Source organism: Panulirus ornatus, chromosome 14 (genome assembly GCF_036320965.1).
Source record: "Panulirus ornatus isolate Po-2019 chromosome 14, ASM3632096v1, whole genome shotgun sequence".
NCBI lineage: Eukaryota > Metazoa > Arthropoda > Malacostraca > Decapoda > Palinuridae > Panulirus > Panulirus ornatus.
The window spans coordinates 49,354,332-49,373,246 of NC_092237.1; the positions used below are offsets into that span (position 1 = coordinate 49,354,332).

An 18,915-nucleotide genomic window follows, 5' to 3' on the forward strand; every position below is an offset into this window, starting at 1 on the left:
ACTTCTTATATAGTCAACAATTATGAACGCCACAGATACGTCTCTGCCGTGGCTACGCGTCCCCTTGCCTTCCCCCCAAGGGCGTCGCGGGTTTAAAGGCTTCACGGCCACGGGAGATTTGGGTCGAAATTTGCAGGGAGACCTTCTCCTTCCGGCCAAATTTCCGGAGCGCCCTTGGTGCACCAGCACCGCCAAAATGACCCGCTGTGATAATAACACTTTCTTGGCGGCTGAGAGAGAGAGAGAGAGAGAGAGAGAGAGAGAGAGAGAGAGAGAGAGAGAGAGAGAGAGAGAGAGAGAGAGAGAGAGAGAAAGAGAGAGAGAGCAACGACGAATGAAAAGGATTGGTTTGACGACAGAGATAGCAGGAGAGTAACTTACTATAGCGTATGCCACTCTGGCGACGAGAGAGAGAGAGAGAGAGAGAGAGAGAGAGAGAGAGAGAGAGAGAGAGAGAGAGAGAGAGAGAGAGAGAGAGAGAGACGATATACCGTCTCAATGATACGGGGTCACCACATGGAGGGGGATTCTCAGAGAGTACTTAATACGCGTAGAATAAGCGAGCAGCTCTACAATGTCTACCAACGTCCCATCTTGGAGCCACCAGGGGAAAAAACCAGACACATGAATAACGAGAGAGAGAGAGAGAGAGAGAGAGAGAGAGAGAGAGAGAGAGAGAGAGAGAGAGAGAGAGAGAGAGAGAGAGAGAGAGAGAGAGAGAGAGAGAGAGAGAGCAATCACTCCAGCTTACCTAATGAGGCAACAGACATGGGGACGAGGAGGGCCACCAGAGGAGCAACAAAAACGGCCTTAGCGGAGGGTCAGTCTATCATGTATGTCTACGGCCGAGCGGCAGCCGGGCTCAGAACACAGCAGCGGGAGGGAAACCCAACCCACCACACGAGAGCACATCCAGCAGCCACCACTCCAATACCGGTACTCAGGGACTTGCGTCAAGCACGAGTGGTTTACAGCAACCCTGCCTGATGTTTACAGCACGTAAATACCGTCGCCATTTCAAAGACGTAAATGAGATTATGATTATGTATGTATGTATACACATATATGTGTACACATACATATGTACATATGATGCATATTGATACGCTGATGGGGCACTGTCGTGTACCAACGATACATCCACAACAACGTTCGTTCGTTCGTTCGTTTTTTACTATTATTATTTTCACGAAAATAACTTGGCTCCCTCGCCTGGACACTGGCAGCTGGCGAGAACCAAGTGTTTCGCACCCCGTAATGGAGCGAGTAACATTTCCTAACTGCTCGAGGAATTGAAACATAATTGAATCCGGAGGCCACAAAAGAAAAGGGGAAATTTCATTAGATAATTCCAATATACGTCGCGGCCAATTATCAAGTTAATCCGGCAGACGGCGTCTCCTGCTGCGTGAAACCAGCTGGCGACGCGTGATTACTGGGGGAAGGAAGGAAGAAGGAAGAGTAGGAGAGGAAGGAAAGGGTGGAAGGAAATGGAAGAAAAAAATAAAAGGAGTAAGGAAGAAGAGGGGAGGAGCAGGAGGAAGAGAAGGGGAAGATCGAGAGGGAAAGGGTGAGGAGAAGGATTATATAAATGTGTTTCATTATGACTGCGAGAGCACCCTTTATCACCTGGGATCACCATCATCATCATGAGCTGCTAGCGCTGGTCTCACCTCACCCGCCTCACCACAACCCTCACCAACACCTGACCTTCTGACGAGACAATGTACATAACACCCGTGATAATATCACAACACCTCATACGCATCTACTGACGGCCTCTGATAACCCATTACCGGTGTGTGCGTGTTGTCAACGAAGTCATGCTGGAGGCGCTACAACGAGTGAAGAAGGCACTGAAGGGCCGGGGCATTGATACCGAAGAGAACTTAAGGTACGAGGGCGGCCTGGACGGGTATACTGGGAAAGGCACCACATGAAGTGCCTGGTTCCAGTGTACAGAGAGGGGATATATGTGTGACCGAGGCGGTGTGAGCTGTTAAGAATCACTGTATATATATATATATAACAAAGCCCTTACCATATCCCTGCACGGTCTGTGAGGAATGGTAGAGCCATGGAAGGAGGGAAGGCAGACGGAAGAGCCTCCTCATAACCAGCGCAGGCCTCTGGGGCACCGGAGGATAAAGACCTCCCGGCAGGAGAGGCCCGTTCCACCAGAGCTGCCACTTAGCGTCTCCCAGGAGCATCCTTTTAAACTTGGAACTACCTGGGGATCTCTACGCTTCTTCCCCCACCCACTCCTGGCCACGCGGAGGGCCCTCATCTCCTCTCCTCACAACGGCCCACTAGGCTACTGCTTGCTGTGTACACAGGAGCCGGGCATGGAACACCCCACCATCGTTACCCAGGGGAGATGCGTTCCTTTATAACCCATTACACTGAATTCCCACATCAGCTTAAGATGCGTCTGCTTCTGAATACGTTATCAACCATTTTCCCTCAACATTTAAGAAAAATAAGAGTGTCATGGCGCTTCTTCACTTCCCAGAAGTTAAAAGACCGACTTTTGTCGTAGCATCTGTACGTGCTCAACCATCCGGGACCCCTCAGCCTATCCTGCACACTCCCAGCCCACTCACCACTCTGCCTCAACCTTCCCAAACAAACATACAACACCACCACTTTCCTCACCCTTCCAAAACTTCACAATTTTACCCCATCCTCCGTCTGCCCTCTCATCCTCCCCGCACCTAACCTGCCCACCACACACCTAACCGTCCACCACCACCACTCCCCCTCACCGCTCACCATCACTCCCCTCACCGCCCACAACTCCATCACCATTCCTCTTACCTCCCACCACTCCCCTCACAGCCCAACATCACTCCCCTCACCGCCCACCAGTCCCCACCCACCTTACCTTCCCTAGTACTCAACTTTCCTCACCCATACTGAAACATTTTTTCCCTTCATACTACTCATCCTCCATCACCACCTTCCCTCTATACCGCACTCCACCACCACTCCTCTCTTCCATCTAGGTGCCCAGGGCTCGACCTTGTCCCACCAGAACAACCTTCACTACATCATCACCATACCAAGCCCCCATTACCGTCGCCCTGAGCGCCACAAGAAGCAGTGGGAGATGGAGGGGTTGGCAAGCGCGGCTGCAGGAGGAAGTTGCGACTTCGGAGAGTCGGGGGTCCAGCCGGGCCACTGTACCCCAGGTGCTGGGTGCTGCCCCACCAGGTGCCCCGTGTACACCACACACACACACACACACACACACACACACACACACACACACACACACACACACACACACACACACACCACAAGAGTCTGTCGATGACATAAGGAACGGAGACGAGTACATATTCTCATCAAGGACCTTACCGCTCCAACAGAGGCCATCATTTCCCTGCTCCTGAGTGGAGCGCACTAAAGCTAAAATAGCTGAATAAAAATAGACCCCCCCCTCCACCACTCCACAATGCCTTACAGTGAACTACGAAAACTGACGAAGACACAGAGCGACTCCTGACGTAAGATCCGTCGCGGGGCGTCACTGCCACACAGCTCATAACAATGTCCTAAATTCATGGCAACCCACACGACGAAGTTAAGGTTTAGAATCACATTAATTACCGGGTTATTACGTGGCTCGGGAGGATATGACGTCACCCCTGCTCTTCCCCAGACGACATCCAACACCCTGCCCTCCCTCCCTCCCTCCTCCTCCCCTCCCTCCCTCCTCCTCCTCCCACATACTTACCTACCTCCCTCCTCCCACCTACTTACCTCCCCGACGTCACGTCTGAAACGTTCGTAGTCTTTATGGGCTTGGATGGTGGTGACGTTGTGAGTCGAATGTGTGTCCTTCTTCACCACCACTCCACACACACACACACACACACACACACACACACACACACAGTCACACATCTCAATTACTCTCTTCCATGTGTACATTCTTATGAAAAGGTCTGGTCATACACCAGGGTACGTCACCTGCTTAGCACGATGGTACGACCTATGACTGTGAACGACGCCTGAGCACGACGACACGACTCCTGAGGAACAAAGCCACAACCCTCGAGTATGATTAATACGACCCTCCACAACAACGTTACGACCCTTGAGCGTAAGACACGACCCTTCAACACGATGGTGCAACCGGTGAGCAAGAAGGTTGCGACCCCTGGGTATGAGGGCCTCGCCTCCGACCTGCCTGACCCCCTCAAAACTCCCCCTCATCCTTCCATCCCCTCGCCACCTTCTTCACCATTTCATAACCCCATCATTTTTCCTCGGTCCCCCCCCAAAACCCAGCACCCCCTTGCCCCCCCCTCCAGCCTCACCCCTTCCCTTGAGGGTGAGGTCACAGGTCAAGCGCCATCGTACCCACGGAGGGGTCACATAACGCCGTGCTACCTAGGTTCCACCTGAAATAGTTTCAACCAGACCCTGGCTCACACCCGATCGATACTCCGTCGTAACGGGCTGTGCTACCCGTCCAGTGGGGGAGGAGCGAGTAGCCTAGACTGTACCAGACCCGCTGCACTCAAAGCCTCACGGAAGCGTACCCCAGCCAGGAGGAGGAGGCGGAGGCGGCCGTGGTACAAGCACCACCTCCACGAAACCGAGCATGTGCCATAGGGTGTAGGCGAGGGTCACCACAGCAGGGGACGGTACACGCACCGCCCGAGCATCAGACGGCCCCGTCTCGGGCTTGCCTGCTGGGGGTCGGTCCCGGCTTGTGATATAGAGCGAGTGAAGGACTGCAGCCGGGGATCAATACCTCACGTCCTGGGGCACACCATGGCTACCTACCACCAGCCCGACGCTCCCCCTTCACCCACCCCTAACAACCGCCGCTGCCAGCCTCTCGCCCCCGCTATCATAATTAATATCTTCACTATCGCCGCCCCCGACGTCCATGCAATCGACACCATCATCGTGGTCATTATCAGGTCATTACATAACTATAACACGGCGAGTCCCGGTAGATCTCTGCGCCCTTAAAAGTACCTGGAATATGATCTACTGACGGAGGAGAGCAGAGGAGGGGAGGGTTAGGTCGGCTGGGGTCCAGAGGAACCCCGGGGGAGGTGAGGCCAGCGTGCCGGCCGACCTTGCCTCTACCACAACAACCGTCAGTTTCAGGCTCGGCAAAATGTCATGGCTTCCACCACCACACCACCACACAGATCAATACTGCTGAACTACTGCCTGCGTTCCTCCGGCGGTCAAAGAGCTGCGGGAGCGAAATGATTGCGACGACCGTCCACTCGCAACCTTGAGAGAGAGAGAGAGAGAGAGAGAGAGAGAGAGAGAGAGAGAGAGAGAGAGAGAGAGAGAGAGAGAGAGAGAGAGAGAGAGAGAGTTCCAGTATATAACACACACAGGGAAGTTAATCAATACACCCGTCGTGCCTGCCAGGTCATGTTCTTACATACATAACATTGCCAGAGTGAGGCGCTGCTCACACATCCCATTACCTCGGCCCAGACGAACACCACCACCACTGTGGCATCCCAAGGCCACCACTGTGGTAAGCCAGGGCCACCACTCTGGTAACCTAGAGACCACCACTGTGGCATCCCAAGACCACCACTGTGGTAAACCAGGAGCATCACTGGGGTAACCCAAAACCACCACTGTGGCAAACCAGGACCACTACTGTGAGCAACCAGGACCACAAACTGTGGTAAACAAGGACCACTACTGTGAGCAACCACGACCACTACAGAGGTAAACCAGGACCACAACTGTGGTAAACTAGGACCACTACTGTGGTAAACCAGGACCACTACTGTGAGCAACCAGGAACACCACTGTGGTAAACCAGGACCACTACTGTGAGCAACCACGACCACTACAGAGGTAAACCAGGACCACAACTGTGGTAAACCAGGACCACTACTGTGGTAAACCAGGACCACTACTGTGAGCAACCAGGACCACTACTGTGAGCAACCAGGACAACTACTGTGAGCAACCAGGACAACTACGGTGGTAAACCAGGACCACTACTGTGAGCAACCAGGAACACCACTGTGGTAAACCAGGACCACTACTGTGAGCAACCAGGACCACTACGGTGGTAAACCAGGACCACTACTGTGAGCAACCAGGACCACCAACTGTGGTAACCAGGACCACCACTGTGGTAACCAAGACCACCACTGTGGCAACCTAGGACCACCACTGCGGCAACTTAGGACCATCACTGTGGCAAACAGGACCACCACCATTGTGGCAACGGGAACGAAACTAGCCACAACGAGGGGACACTCAGGAGTAAATCTTCCCCCGCTGGAAAGTGGGCGTCAAACCACACTGAGGGGGCCACGAGTGCATCCAGTATTTGTGTTGCCGTCGGTGATATAATCCAGGAGGAAGCCCGGAGTCAACAGCTGAAGGCCCGCCCGCGCCCCCACCTCCACACCAGCCAGAGCCCAGCCAGTCCGCGGTCATGTCCAGCGCTGAGTGGTGCTTCACCAGACGGCTATTGGAAAAGGCAAGAGGGTGAACCCCCTGGGACTCTACCTCTCCTGCCACACCTTATGGTATACTTCACTGTCTCCCTTCCACTTACATTCTACTCCCTCTCTAAAGTATACTTTCGTGTCTCTCTTTCACCTACCTCTACTCCCTCTTTAAGTCCAGTGATGCTACCCTGCCTCCCTCCCTCAGCACCCTCCCTGCAGACACACAAGCCACCATCAGGTGCAAGATTCCCACCTCCTAACTCCACTGGTACGGTGGTCATGCTGGCACAGGAGGCAGCAGGACTCATACGTGATAGGTGACATTGATCATCAGTAAAGTGGACTGGCGAGCTGGACCATGACTGGGATAAGTGTAAGCCAAAGGGGAAGGTTGCGACACTGTAGATAGAAAAAAAAAAAAAAAAAATGGTACAAAACGAAGAAGAAATGAAACTCTTCCTCTCCTGATGGAGGTGATGATGATTCAGATGACAACACCGATGATCATGGGTCATCTGCAGGAAGGGATGACACGCTGTAGGTGACCCCGAGCCCTGGCGTGAGGTGAGGTGAGGGAGGGACATACATGCAGCCACGGAAGACAACACCTTACCTGTCATTTTTGTCGAGAGCAGTTGGGTGGTTCAGGACGGTCTGGTTGTTGGTCATAGACACGATGCTCTTGTTGCCCAGCTCCTTCTCTGTAACGAAGACAACACAGTGGTAAACATCAAGATATCACACACTTTAGTCAAATAAAGTCATCATTCTTGTCATAAAAACAGACCATGGGGATCTCACTACCCAAACATACATACATATATATATATATATATATATATATATATATATATATATATATATATATATATATATATATATATATATATATATATCCCTATGAGTCCACGGGGAAAATGAAACACGTTAAGTTCCCAAGTGCACTTTCGTGTAATAATCACATCATCAGGGGAAACACAAGAGAGAAATATAACAGTCAGTTGATATACATCGAAGAGACTAAGCTAGGACGCCAGAATATAATAAACACGAATTTAGTAAATAAACGACGCGTATATCAAACCCGAGTCTTAATCTCTTGAGGACGACACATCTAACACACCAAAGTTGGAGGACGACAGTATGACCCTCGGGTATGATAGCCACGCCAAGACACCCATGAGTCGTGCCTTTATGCCCAAGAGTCGTACCGTCGAGCTCGATGAGGTAAAGACCTCAGGAACGTCATCAAAAGGCGTCCACGACGATGTCTGACCTACAGAGAACCACTCGTCATTACCAACCTAGTGTTGTGGCACCACCACCACCACCACCACCACCACACTTGCTTCACACGCCCCAGGTTTTCAGTCCACTGACAGCACGTTGCTACCCCGTGTATATACGGCATCATTCCAATTTACTCTATCCCTTGCACGCCTCCCATCCTCTTGCATGTTGGAGCCCAGCCCCCCGGGCATTCCAACCTTAGTACTGAAGACCTCATGCCTACTAAGAGGTGAGGAAGATGCCCATGTTACTGGTGATCATGTAACTTCGTAACACTCAGGACGTCTGACACCAGCCCAGGGTGTGTGGGTGACACGTGACAACCAATGTGACACATGAACATCAACATTTAACCACTCGGAAACATGGTGACACACATCCAAAAAAGATGGGTATATGACCACACACTGGCCAGCCTCATACGTGGCCATAAACCAGCTTGAAACATGGCCACACACTATCAGACACACGGACACAATGGCCACAAAAGAAATACCAACCATCCGGACACATGGCCACAATGAACCATCAGGACACATGGCCACAAACAATGAACCAGCCGAACACATGGCCACAAAACAATAACCAACCGGCCACATGGCCACAAAACAATCAACCAGCCGGACACATGGACACAAAATAATCAAACAACCTGACACATGGCCACAAAACAATCAACTAGCCGGATATATGGCCTCACACTCAACCAGCCGGACACATAGCCACAAAATAATCAACCAGCCGGACACACAGCCACAAAATAATCAACCATCCGGCCACATGGCCACAAAATAATCAACCATCCGGCCACATGGCCACAAAATAATCAACCAACCGGACACATGGCCACAAAATAATCAACCATCCGGCCACATAATAATCAACCATCCGGCCACATGGCCACAAAATAATCAACCAGCCGGACACACAGCCACAAAATAATCAACCATCCGGCCACATGGCCACAAAATAATCAACCATCCGGCCACATGGCCACAAAATAATCAACCAACCGGACACATGGCCACAAAATAATCAACCATCCGGCCACATGGCCACAAAATAATCAACCATCCGGCCACATGGCCACAAAATAATCAACCAACCGGACACATGGCCACAAAATAATCAACCATCCGGCCACATGGCCACAAAATAATCAACCATCCGGCCACATGGCCACAAAATAATCAACCAACCGGACACATGGCCACAAAATAATCAACCATCCGGCCACATGGCCACAAAATAATCAACCATCCGGCCACATGGCCACAAAATAATCAACCAACCGGACACATGGCCACAAAATAATCAACCATCCGGCCACATGGCCACAAAATAATCAACCATCCGGCCACATGGCCACAAAATAATCAACCATCCGGCCACATGGCCACAAAATAATCAACCATCCGGCCACATGGCCACAAAATAATCAACCATCCGGACACACAGCCACAAAATAATCAACCAACCGGACACATCGCCACAAAAAATCAACCAACCGGACACATGGCCACAAAATAATCAACCATCCGGCCACATGGCCACAAAATAATCAACCATCCGGCCACATGGCCACAAAATAATCAACCATCCGGACACACAGCCACAAAATAATCAACCAACCGGACACATCGCCACAAAAAATCAACCAACCGGACACATGGCCACAAAATAATCAACCATCCGGCCACATGGCCACAAAATAATCAACCATCCGGCCACATGGCCACAAAATAATCAACCATCCGGACACACAGCCACAAAATAATCAACCAACCGGACACATCGCCACAAAAAATCAACCAACCGGACACATGGCCACAAAATAATCAACCATCCGGCCACATGGCCACAAAATAATCAACCATCCGGCCACATGGCCACAAAATAATCAACCATCCGGACTCACAGCCACAAAATAATCAACCAACCGGACACATCGCCACAAAAAATCAACCAACCGGACACATGGCCACAAAATAATCAGCCATCCGGCCACATGGCCACAAAATAATCAACCATCCGGCCACATGGCCACAAAATAATCAACCATCCGGACACACAGCCACAAAATAATCAACCAACCGGACACATCGCCACAAATAATCAACCAACCGGACACATGGCCACAAAACAATCAACCGGCCGGACACGTGACTATCAACAATGGTGGTGGCGGGATCCTTCGCCAGCGCTTCATACATAACGCCCAAGACGCCAGCGACGCCGTGCTGGCTCACACCAGCCTCACCAACACCCTCTGGGACGGTTATCGTATTCCCGTCAACATCATAGGTTGATTTCCCTCTATCGTCAGCCTAATATATATATATATATATATATATATATATATATATATATATATATATATATATATATATATATATATATATATATATATATATATATATATATATTTTCTTTCTTTTAAACTATTCGCCATTTCCCGCGTTAGCGAAGTAGCGTTAAGAACAGAGGACTGGGCCTTTGAGGGAATATCCTCACCTGGCCCCCTTCTCTGTTCCTTCTTTTGGAAAATAAAAAAAAAAAAAAAAAAAAAAAAAAAACGGGCCAGGTGAGGGTATTCCCTCAAAGGCCCAGTCCTCTGTTCTTAACGCTACCTCGCTAATGCGGGAAATGGCGAATAGTTTGAAAGAAAAAGAAAAAAAGATATATATATATATATATATATATATATATATATATATATATATATATATATATATATATATATATATATATATTTTCTTTCTTTTAAACTATTCGCCATTTCCCGCGTTAGCGAAGTAGCGTTAAGAACAGAGGACTGGGCCTTTGAGGGAATATCATCACCTGGCCCCCTTCTCTGTCCCCTCTTTTGGAAAATAAAAAAAAAAAGAGAGGGGAGGATTTCCAGCCCCCCGCTCCCTCCCCTTTTAGTCGCCTTCTACGACACGCAGGGAATACGTGGGAAGTATTCTTAATCCCCTATCCCAGGGATAATATATATATATATATATATATATATATATATATATATATATATATATATATATATATATATATATATATCACACTTGGACGCATTGACTTCCGAAAACCTGGCATTTCTGCTGCCTTGCCTTTTATCCTGTGTCGGCCATATCTCCCCTGCAACCAGGGCCAGACCCACCCTCTGGCTGTGATGTCAGAAGCGAGAGGTAAAGTTTAATAAAGTATATATTTACCTGACTGAAGGGAGGGAGGGAGTGAGGGAGGGAGCGGGTTTTGTAATGATGTTTGTTATTGCGCACAGATTTCAGACTGGCATTTCCCCAGTTAGAATAATTAATCAGGTCAGTAGATACGACGTGGATGATTGAGTTCTCTTTGAAAACATAAGCTCGTTTTCAATTTTGTGTGTATACCATTATCATGCCCCTGCTTAGTCCGATCTACATACAAGGCTGCCATGGTGTCAGTCACAGCCGTGGGTGACGCCTGGTGAGGCAGGTGAAGTAGTGAGGGTTTGTATCGTGTAGACAAACAGATGGTGATGAGCCAACGTGCCACACCTGAGGTTATATACACTAAAGCATACATCTGACCCCTCACTCACTCCTGAATGTTCCAACATAGTTTTCATTCACGTCTGTGTCTACGGTTCCCCCCCCAGGAGAGAATATGACCAGCAGTAGAAACGGCCGTGGTGTTTGCGTTACGTGAAAAGGATCATCGGCTACCACAATCATATTCGTTGGTAAGGGAAAAAAATATCAAATCCTCTATCAGTATACACACGAGAACCCGAATCTAATACAGTGTGGTCCCTAGTTACTGTCATGGCCACAGCGGGGGATGCTGGCCGCGGGTAGCGGTGGCACACTAGTGATCGAAGGGTGTGAGTGTGTAGTGAGTAGAGGGGGAAAGTCCAGTCTCCGATCACTCCCACGTACACTACAGGAGGAGGAGGAGGAGGAGGAGGAGGCTGGCCATCACCGGGACTCTCCGTCCGTGTGGGTTCCAACCCCGAAGCCTTGAGGGAGGCGTCAGCCCTTGACATGGTGGGGAAATAAGGCATATCAGAGGTGAGAGGCGCCCCTTCACATGTCAATGAGATGCTTGCCGGTGTGTGGGAGTGGTAGACCTGGCGGGTGAGAGGCTGGAGGGGGAGGGAGGGAGAGAAGGTTGTGGCAGCAGGGTGAGCGAGAGCAGTGGTGGCGGGAGGACGTAGTGAAGTGCCACCACCACTGACCAACACACAAACACAGACCAACGGGAAGGAGGAGAATGGGAGGAGAAAGCACGACAAAGACGGGGAGAGATCACTGAAATACGGGCAGAGCACGACGAACAGATTGGGGGAGAACACTTAGAGAACGGTAGAACACAAAAGCCAGACGGGCAGAGAACACTAGAGGTACGGAAGATGAAGAAAAACAGACGGGGAGAACCATCGGGAGAAAGGCTGAACACGACAGACAGATGGGGAGAGAACACTGGGAGAAGGGAAGAGCACGACAACACAGATGGGGAGACAAAACTGGGAGAAGGGCAGACAGATAGGGAGAGAACACTGGGAGATGGGCAGAGCACGACAACACAGATGGGGAGACAAAACTGGGAGAAGGGCAGACAGATAGGGAGAGAACACTGGGTGATGGGCAGAGCACGACAACACAGATGGGGAGACAAAACTGGGAGAAGGGCAGACAGATGGGGAGAGAACACTGGGAGATGGGCAGAGCAGGACAGACAGATGGGGAGGGAACACTGGAAGAAGGGCAAAGCAGGACAGACATCTGGGGAGAGAACACTGGGAGAAAGGCAGAGCAGGACACACAGGAGAGACGCAGGGGGTGGTAAACAACCATCATCAACACTTCAAGAAAAATTCTAACAAAAAAACCCAAAAATCCTTTAAGAAAACTGGAGGAGGAGGTTGGCTCCTCACAGGGGCAATACATCCGGCAACATGGCAGCGACGTCTGGCTCGCGCGCGGTGAGGGAGGAGGGAGAACCTCCGCTGAAAACTTGCTTCCAACAGATGAGTTTTGGACGAGAAAACAAGTGTTTGGTCTGCGGCAACTTAAGACTTCCATCATCATCCCCACCTCCTCCTCCTCCTCCTCCTCGTCCCCGACGCGACTCGGCCTCCGCCGGGGGATCCCTCAACTCACACGGCCAGAGAACAGATGGGAGAGACTTAACCAGAGAAAGCAACAATGGGGTAATAACTTAATGAACTCCGGAGAGGGAGAAGAACAAGGCGGATGATATCTGTTCACGGTTGTTCTGGCAGCGCGTAATTGTTCACACCTGAGCGAGGGCACACCGAGAACACTGGTCAGAGGACGAAGGAGGCGGGGCAAAAGGGGAGGAACACAAAGAAAACAAATGAAAACAATTAAGAGGCCATTACAGGAGTTAACTGGAGACGGACGAGGGAAAACCCAGAGAGGTGGGGAGTGGAGTGAAGGGCAGGAACACTGAGGGAGAGGAACGAGACAGATGGTGGTGGGGAGGAAGTGAAGTGAGAGGCAGGAACACTGAGGGAGAGGAACTAAAAAGATGGTGGTGTCAAGGAAGAGGAGTGAGAGGCAGGTACACTGAGGGAGAGGAACTAGACGGATGGTGGTGGGGAGGACGTGGAGTGAGGGGCGGGAACACTGAGGGAGAGGAACCAGATGGATGGTGGTGGGGGGGAAGTGAAGTGAGAGGCAGAAACACGGAGGGAGAGGAACCAGACGGATGGTGGTGTCAAGGAAGTGAAGTGAGAGGCAGGATCATTGAGGGAGAGGAACCAGACGAATGGTGGTGGGAGGAAGTGGAGTGAGAGGAGGAACACTGAGGGAGAGGAACCAGATGGATGGTGGTGGGGAGGAAGTGAAGTGAGAGGCAGAAACACGGAGGGAGAGGAACCAAACGGATGGTGGTGGGAAGGAAGTGAAGTGAGAGGCAGGATCACTGAGGGAGAGGAACTAGACGGATAGTGGTGGGGAGGAAGTGAAGTGAGAGGCAGGATCACTGAGGGAGAGGAACCAGACGGATGGTGGTGGGAAGGAAGTGAAGTGAGAGGCAGGATCACTGAGGGAGAGGAACTAAAAGGATGGCGGTGTCAAGGAAGTGGAGTGTGAGGCAGGTGCAATAAATGGTAGGAACCAGACAGGACGACAGGAGACAGCTGGGGGAGAGGCCTGCTTCCCCGTCTGACCACCTGTGAACAACCGGAGACCCACCTGGCCGCAAGCACCACAGTCTGCCACGTCAGGAGGGAGGAACTAGCCAAGACAGCAAACACCTCCCTCCCGTGCTGTCTGCCGTCATGAGACAGGAAACATCATCACCAGCTAGGCTATCAGACAGCGGGTTAACGACGAGGCAAACTGTCCACCGTCATGAGAAGCAGGAAATAAGCAGCAGCAGGAGGAGCTAGGGCGTCAGGCAGCAGGCACTGTGTCCGTAAGCGTGTCTCTCCGGGACCGGTTTCCAAGCGGTCATGTTTACCGCGCGGCTCCACCACCCTCACCACTAAGTAATTCCCGCCGGCGCACACACACACACACACACACACACACACACACACACACACACACACACACACACAGACAACTCAGGCTGCTCGGTAAACACAAACAATGTAGACAACAAACGCCAGCAGCAAACATCATCCTCCAGACACAAGTTCGTCTCGGGGATTCACTCCAGCCGCGGGAGAAGGCCAGCCAGGTACAATCCCAAGGACGCAGATTTATATATACATATTGGAGGATATTTACAATTGTAAGACATACGCCAGCAGCCCCCCCTTCAGCACGACCTCTTGCTTGACCCTGGGGAGCCATGACAAGGCCTGCGGGTTGGTCAGGTCAAAAAAAGGTCAATATATCATACCGAAGGGTAGTACGGTCATGACTGAGGAGATATTATCATTATTTACCTTAACTCCACCGGCGGTTACGCCCATAACATAATGCCATTTTGAAATCTTGTATACACACACACACACACACACACACACACACACACACACACACACGGGGAAAATGAAACACGATATCTTACCAAGTGCACTTTCGTGCATTAATCACATCCTCAGGGGAGATACAAGAAAGAAATATATGTCAGCTTAATATACAACGAAGAGACGTATCTAGGACGCCATTTGGTATATAATGGCGTCCTAGATACGTCTCTTCGTTGTATATCAAGCTGGCTTATATTTCTTTCTTGTATCTCCCCTGATGATGTGATTATTACACGAAAGTGCATCTGGAAACTTATAGTGTTTCATTTTCCCCGTGGACTCATAGGAATATACTTGATCACGAGCAAAACTGTGATCCCTTCCAACATATAGCAGCGGATGGAACCATGGAGGCGGAAGTAAGTCACAGGGTGGGGGAGGGGGCGAAGGTTCTGGGAGCATTAAAGAATGTGTGGAAGACGAGAACATTATCTCGGAAAGCAAAAATGGGTATGTTTGAAGGAATAGTGGTTCCAACAATGTTATATGGTTGGGAGGCGTGGGGTATAGATAGGGTTGTGCGGAGGAGGGTGGATGTGTTGGAAATGAGATGTTTGAGGACAATATGTGGCGTGAGGTGTTTGATCGAGTAAGTAATGAAAGGGTAAGAGAGATATGTAGTAATAAAAAGTGTGGTTGAGAGAGCAGAAGAGGGTGTATTGAAATGGTTTGGTCACATGGAAAGAATGAGTGAGAAAAGATTGACCAAGAGGATATATGTGTCAGTGGTCGAGAGAACGAGGAGAAGTGGGAGACCAAATTGGAGATGGAAGGGTGGAGTGGAAAAGATTTTGAGCGATCGAGGCCTGAACATACAGGAGGATGAAAGGCGTGCAAGGAAGAGAGTGAATTGGAACGATGTGGTATACCGGGGTCGATGTGCTGTCAATATACTGAACCAGGGCATGTGAAGCGTCTGGGGTAAACCATGGAAAGTTTTGTGAGGCCTGGATGTGGAAAGGGAGCTGTGGTTTCGGTGCATTACACATGGCAGCTAGAGACTGAGTTAACGAATGTGGCCTTTGTTGTCTTTTCCTAGTGCTACCTCGCGCACGCGCGGGGGGGGGGGGGGGGGTACAGGAATGTATAAAGGCAGCAAGTATGAATATGTACATATGTGTATATATGTATATGTCTGTGTATGTATATGTATGTATCCGTTGAAATGTATAGGTATGTATATGTGCCTGTGTGGGCCTGTGGGGGGTGCCATTTCATGTGTGGCGGGATGGACGAAGGCAGCAAGTATGAATATGTACATGGGTATATATGTATATGTCTGTGTATATATATGTATACGTTGAAATGTATCGGTATGTATATGTGCGTGTGTGGGCGTTTATGTATATACATGTGTATGTGGGCGGGTTGGTCCATTCTTTCGTCTGTTTCCTCGCGCTACCTCGCTAAACGCGTTAGACAGGGATAAAGTATAATAATAAAAAAAAATTGGTACATAGATAGAGAGACAGATGAAACAAAGATGGACAGATAGATAGATAAACTGGTAGATAGATAGACACAGATGTTACCAAACTCTGCCTGCTCGAAGCTAAGAGCATGGGTGAAAGGTCACCTTCGGAGAGGTCGCACCATTGGGAGGACAGTCTCGTCATAAAGTTCTTCACTCCCAGGGTGTCTACATCTCCCTGCTACAAGACGTAGCGCAGCTAAAGGCTGCATGAGCCTTTATAAAGAGGTCATGCGTACCACGAGGACCTTACAGAAATTGGCCCATGGACAATGACGTGTGTGTGTGTGTGTGTGTGTGTGTGTGTGTGTGTGTGTGTGTGTGTGTGTGTGTGTATACAATAACGTCCTGCCTCAAAAGTCCCTTCTGTTTCCCCCCCGAGGCTCCGGCAGCGCCCAGGGACCCAGCCAAACCCACCGGTCGAGACAAAATAGGTTATGCAGTATAGTGACACTGTGTTCATCTATGTTCAAAGAATACAGGGCAACTGAGAGGTAAGTACTCAATTTCTTCCTATATTTATTCATTTATTTTGCTTTGTCGCTGTCTCCCGCGTTAGCGAGGTAGCGCAAGGTAACAGACGAAAGAATGGCCCAACCCACCCACATACACTAGTATACACATACACGTCCACACACGCAAATATACATACCTATACATCTCAGCGTATATATATACATACACACACACAGACATATACATATATACACATGTACATAATTCACACCGTCTATATATATATATATATATATATATATATATATATATATATATATATATATATATATTGTGGTCATCCCGGGATAGCCCTCACCACAGCGACACTGCTCGACCGTACTTCAACCCGCCGTAATGCTCACAGTCCAGATTCCCCGTCACGAGTCCTCCCAACCCACAACTAGCAAACCTCACCTCTAATTCCTCCTGACATAAGGGCGATGATCCCATAAGTGGCAGGAGGGAACAGGAGGGAGTGGGGTGGGGGGAGGCACTGGAGGCGAGAGCGGCATCCAGAAGGATCGGTGAGGGAGGGAGGGAGGGAGTGAGGGAGGGAGGCCCGTCATGCAGTCACGTGGTGTGGACGGTGCATGACGACCTCGTAACACAGGCCCCCGTCGTATGACATCATCATTACATGATTCTGGCTCTCTCTCTCTCTCTCTCTCTCTCTCTCTCTCTCTCTCTCTCTCTCTCTCTCTCTCTCTCTCTCTCTCTCACACACACACACACACACTATCCGAACTCACCCATCACAACCATAACAACCTTTTTTTTCACAATCACCCAAGTTGTACCCTACTTTCGCAATGAGTAATATTTACATAAATCAAGCGATGCCATGCAGTCGTCGCCCACTTACGACAGCTAAGAAATAAATATGAATCAAGAAATATATTAATACGTCATGTGATCATTCATGAGGTCAGGAGGCCCGGTTTTGTGCAGACGATACAGTTCGTGTTGTCAGTAGGAGGTTATGAGGAGGTGGGAGATAAAGGTGTGGCGAGGGAGGGCCGCAGCCAGCAGCGGTGGGCAACCCAAGCCCGACCCTCACCTCACGACCCGGGCTCTGCCGCCTCCTCCTCCTCCCTCATCCTCCTCCTCCTCCAAGATGACACCTATAGCTCCCTCACACCAGCATCAACCCTAGTGAAGTAGCAGCGGGAGGAGGAGGGTTGAGGGAGGGCCAGACAGGTGAGTGGCAACAGATCAGGAAGGTGTGTGTGTGTGTGTGGGGCGAGGAGGGAAAGTTGTGTGGGACAGGAGGTGGGAAAGTTGGGTGGAGGCAGAAGTGGCGGCGCCAGCGAGACGGTGTGACTCACGGCCACCTTCACATTCTTGACCCGGCAACTGACACGTTTCCTAACCCTAAATACGCCACACCAAAGGCCTATACGTCTCCCTCCTCCTCGCAAACGGCGTACGACACCGTCCGTCGCACACCTGACCGGTGAGGGAGGATGTACCAGCCATGCTACCTGGCAGCCCCGCAGCAACAACCAACATCCCTCACCGCGCACTCGAGGAAACACTTGTGGGATCCGTAACACCAGCAACATTTCGAGACATAAGAGGAGCTTGCCTCCGGCCGTGCAGGAGAGGGCCATGATAGTCATCATCTCCAGGATTATAACTTGTTCTCCATCGCCTAACTGGCAGCCTCTCGACCTGGAGGGAGGAGTGAGTGCCTTATACCACTGTGGGACGTTCTCCTCCCTCACCTCTGGTCAAACCAGGTTTTCTCTCTTCTTCAATCTGGTGCAGAGATTGCGATGCTCCTCCGTTCCTCGTCGTCTAGCCAACCATCATCATCGCTTCAACCCTATGAAGACTCATTCGCCCCGAATGACAATGCGATCTCACGCGAACATGTTCCTCACAAACAAGAGTAAAAGAAAAAAAGAAATGAAAAAAAACTTCATCGCGCTCACCTCCTGTATTATCTCGGGAAAGTAATAAACGCAACCCCGAGATTTGTCTTCATCTAAGAGGATTGGCTTCAGCCGACAGCGCTTTCCCCTCAGCGAAAATTTCCTCCCCCACACACCAACAAGGGACTCCCGCTCCCGCCCGCCCGGCCTTGCCTGCAACACCGTCTTCAGCCACAGAGGCTCAGCCGCTGACTTCCTTAAGCATTTAATCGCCACCCTAAACAAAGGCCTGCTCCTCCTCCTCCTCCTCCTCGCGCTGGAATTCTAACT

At 50.3% G+C, this 18,915-nt stretch overlaps 1 protein-coding gene across 1 annotated transcript in view; it reads right to left on the bottom strand.

The window, feature by feature from the left end:
- The window catches only part of Khc-73 (Kinesin heavy chain 73), a 785,588-nt gene that overhangs the window by 647,295 nt on the left and 119,378 nt on the right, over nt 1–18,915 (bottom strand). Inside the window, exon 2 of the mRNA XM_071670193.1 lies at nt 7,072–7,159. Coding sequence (XP_071526294.1) covers nt 7,072–7,159 — 88 coding nt within the window. The remainder of the gene's footprint in view (nt 1–7,071; nt 7,160–18,915) is intronic.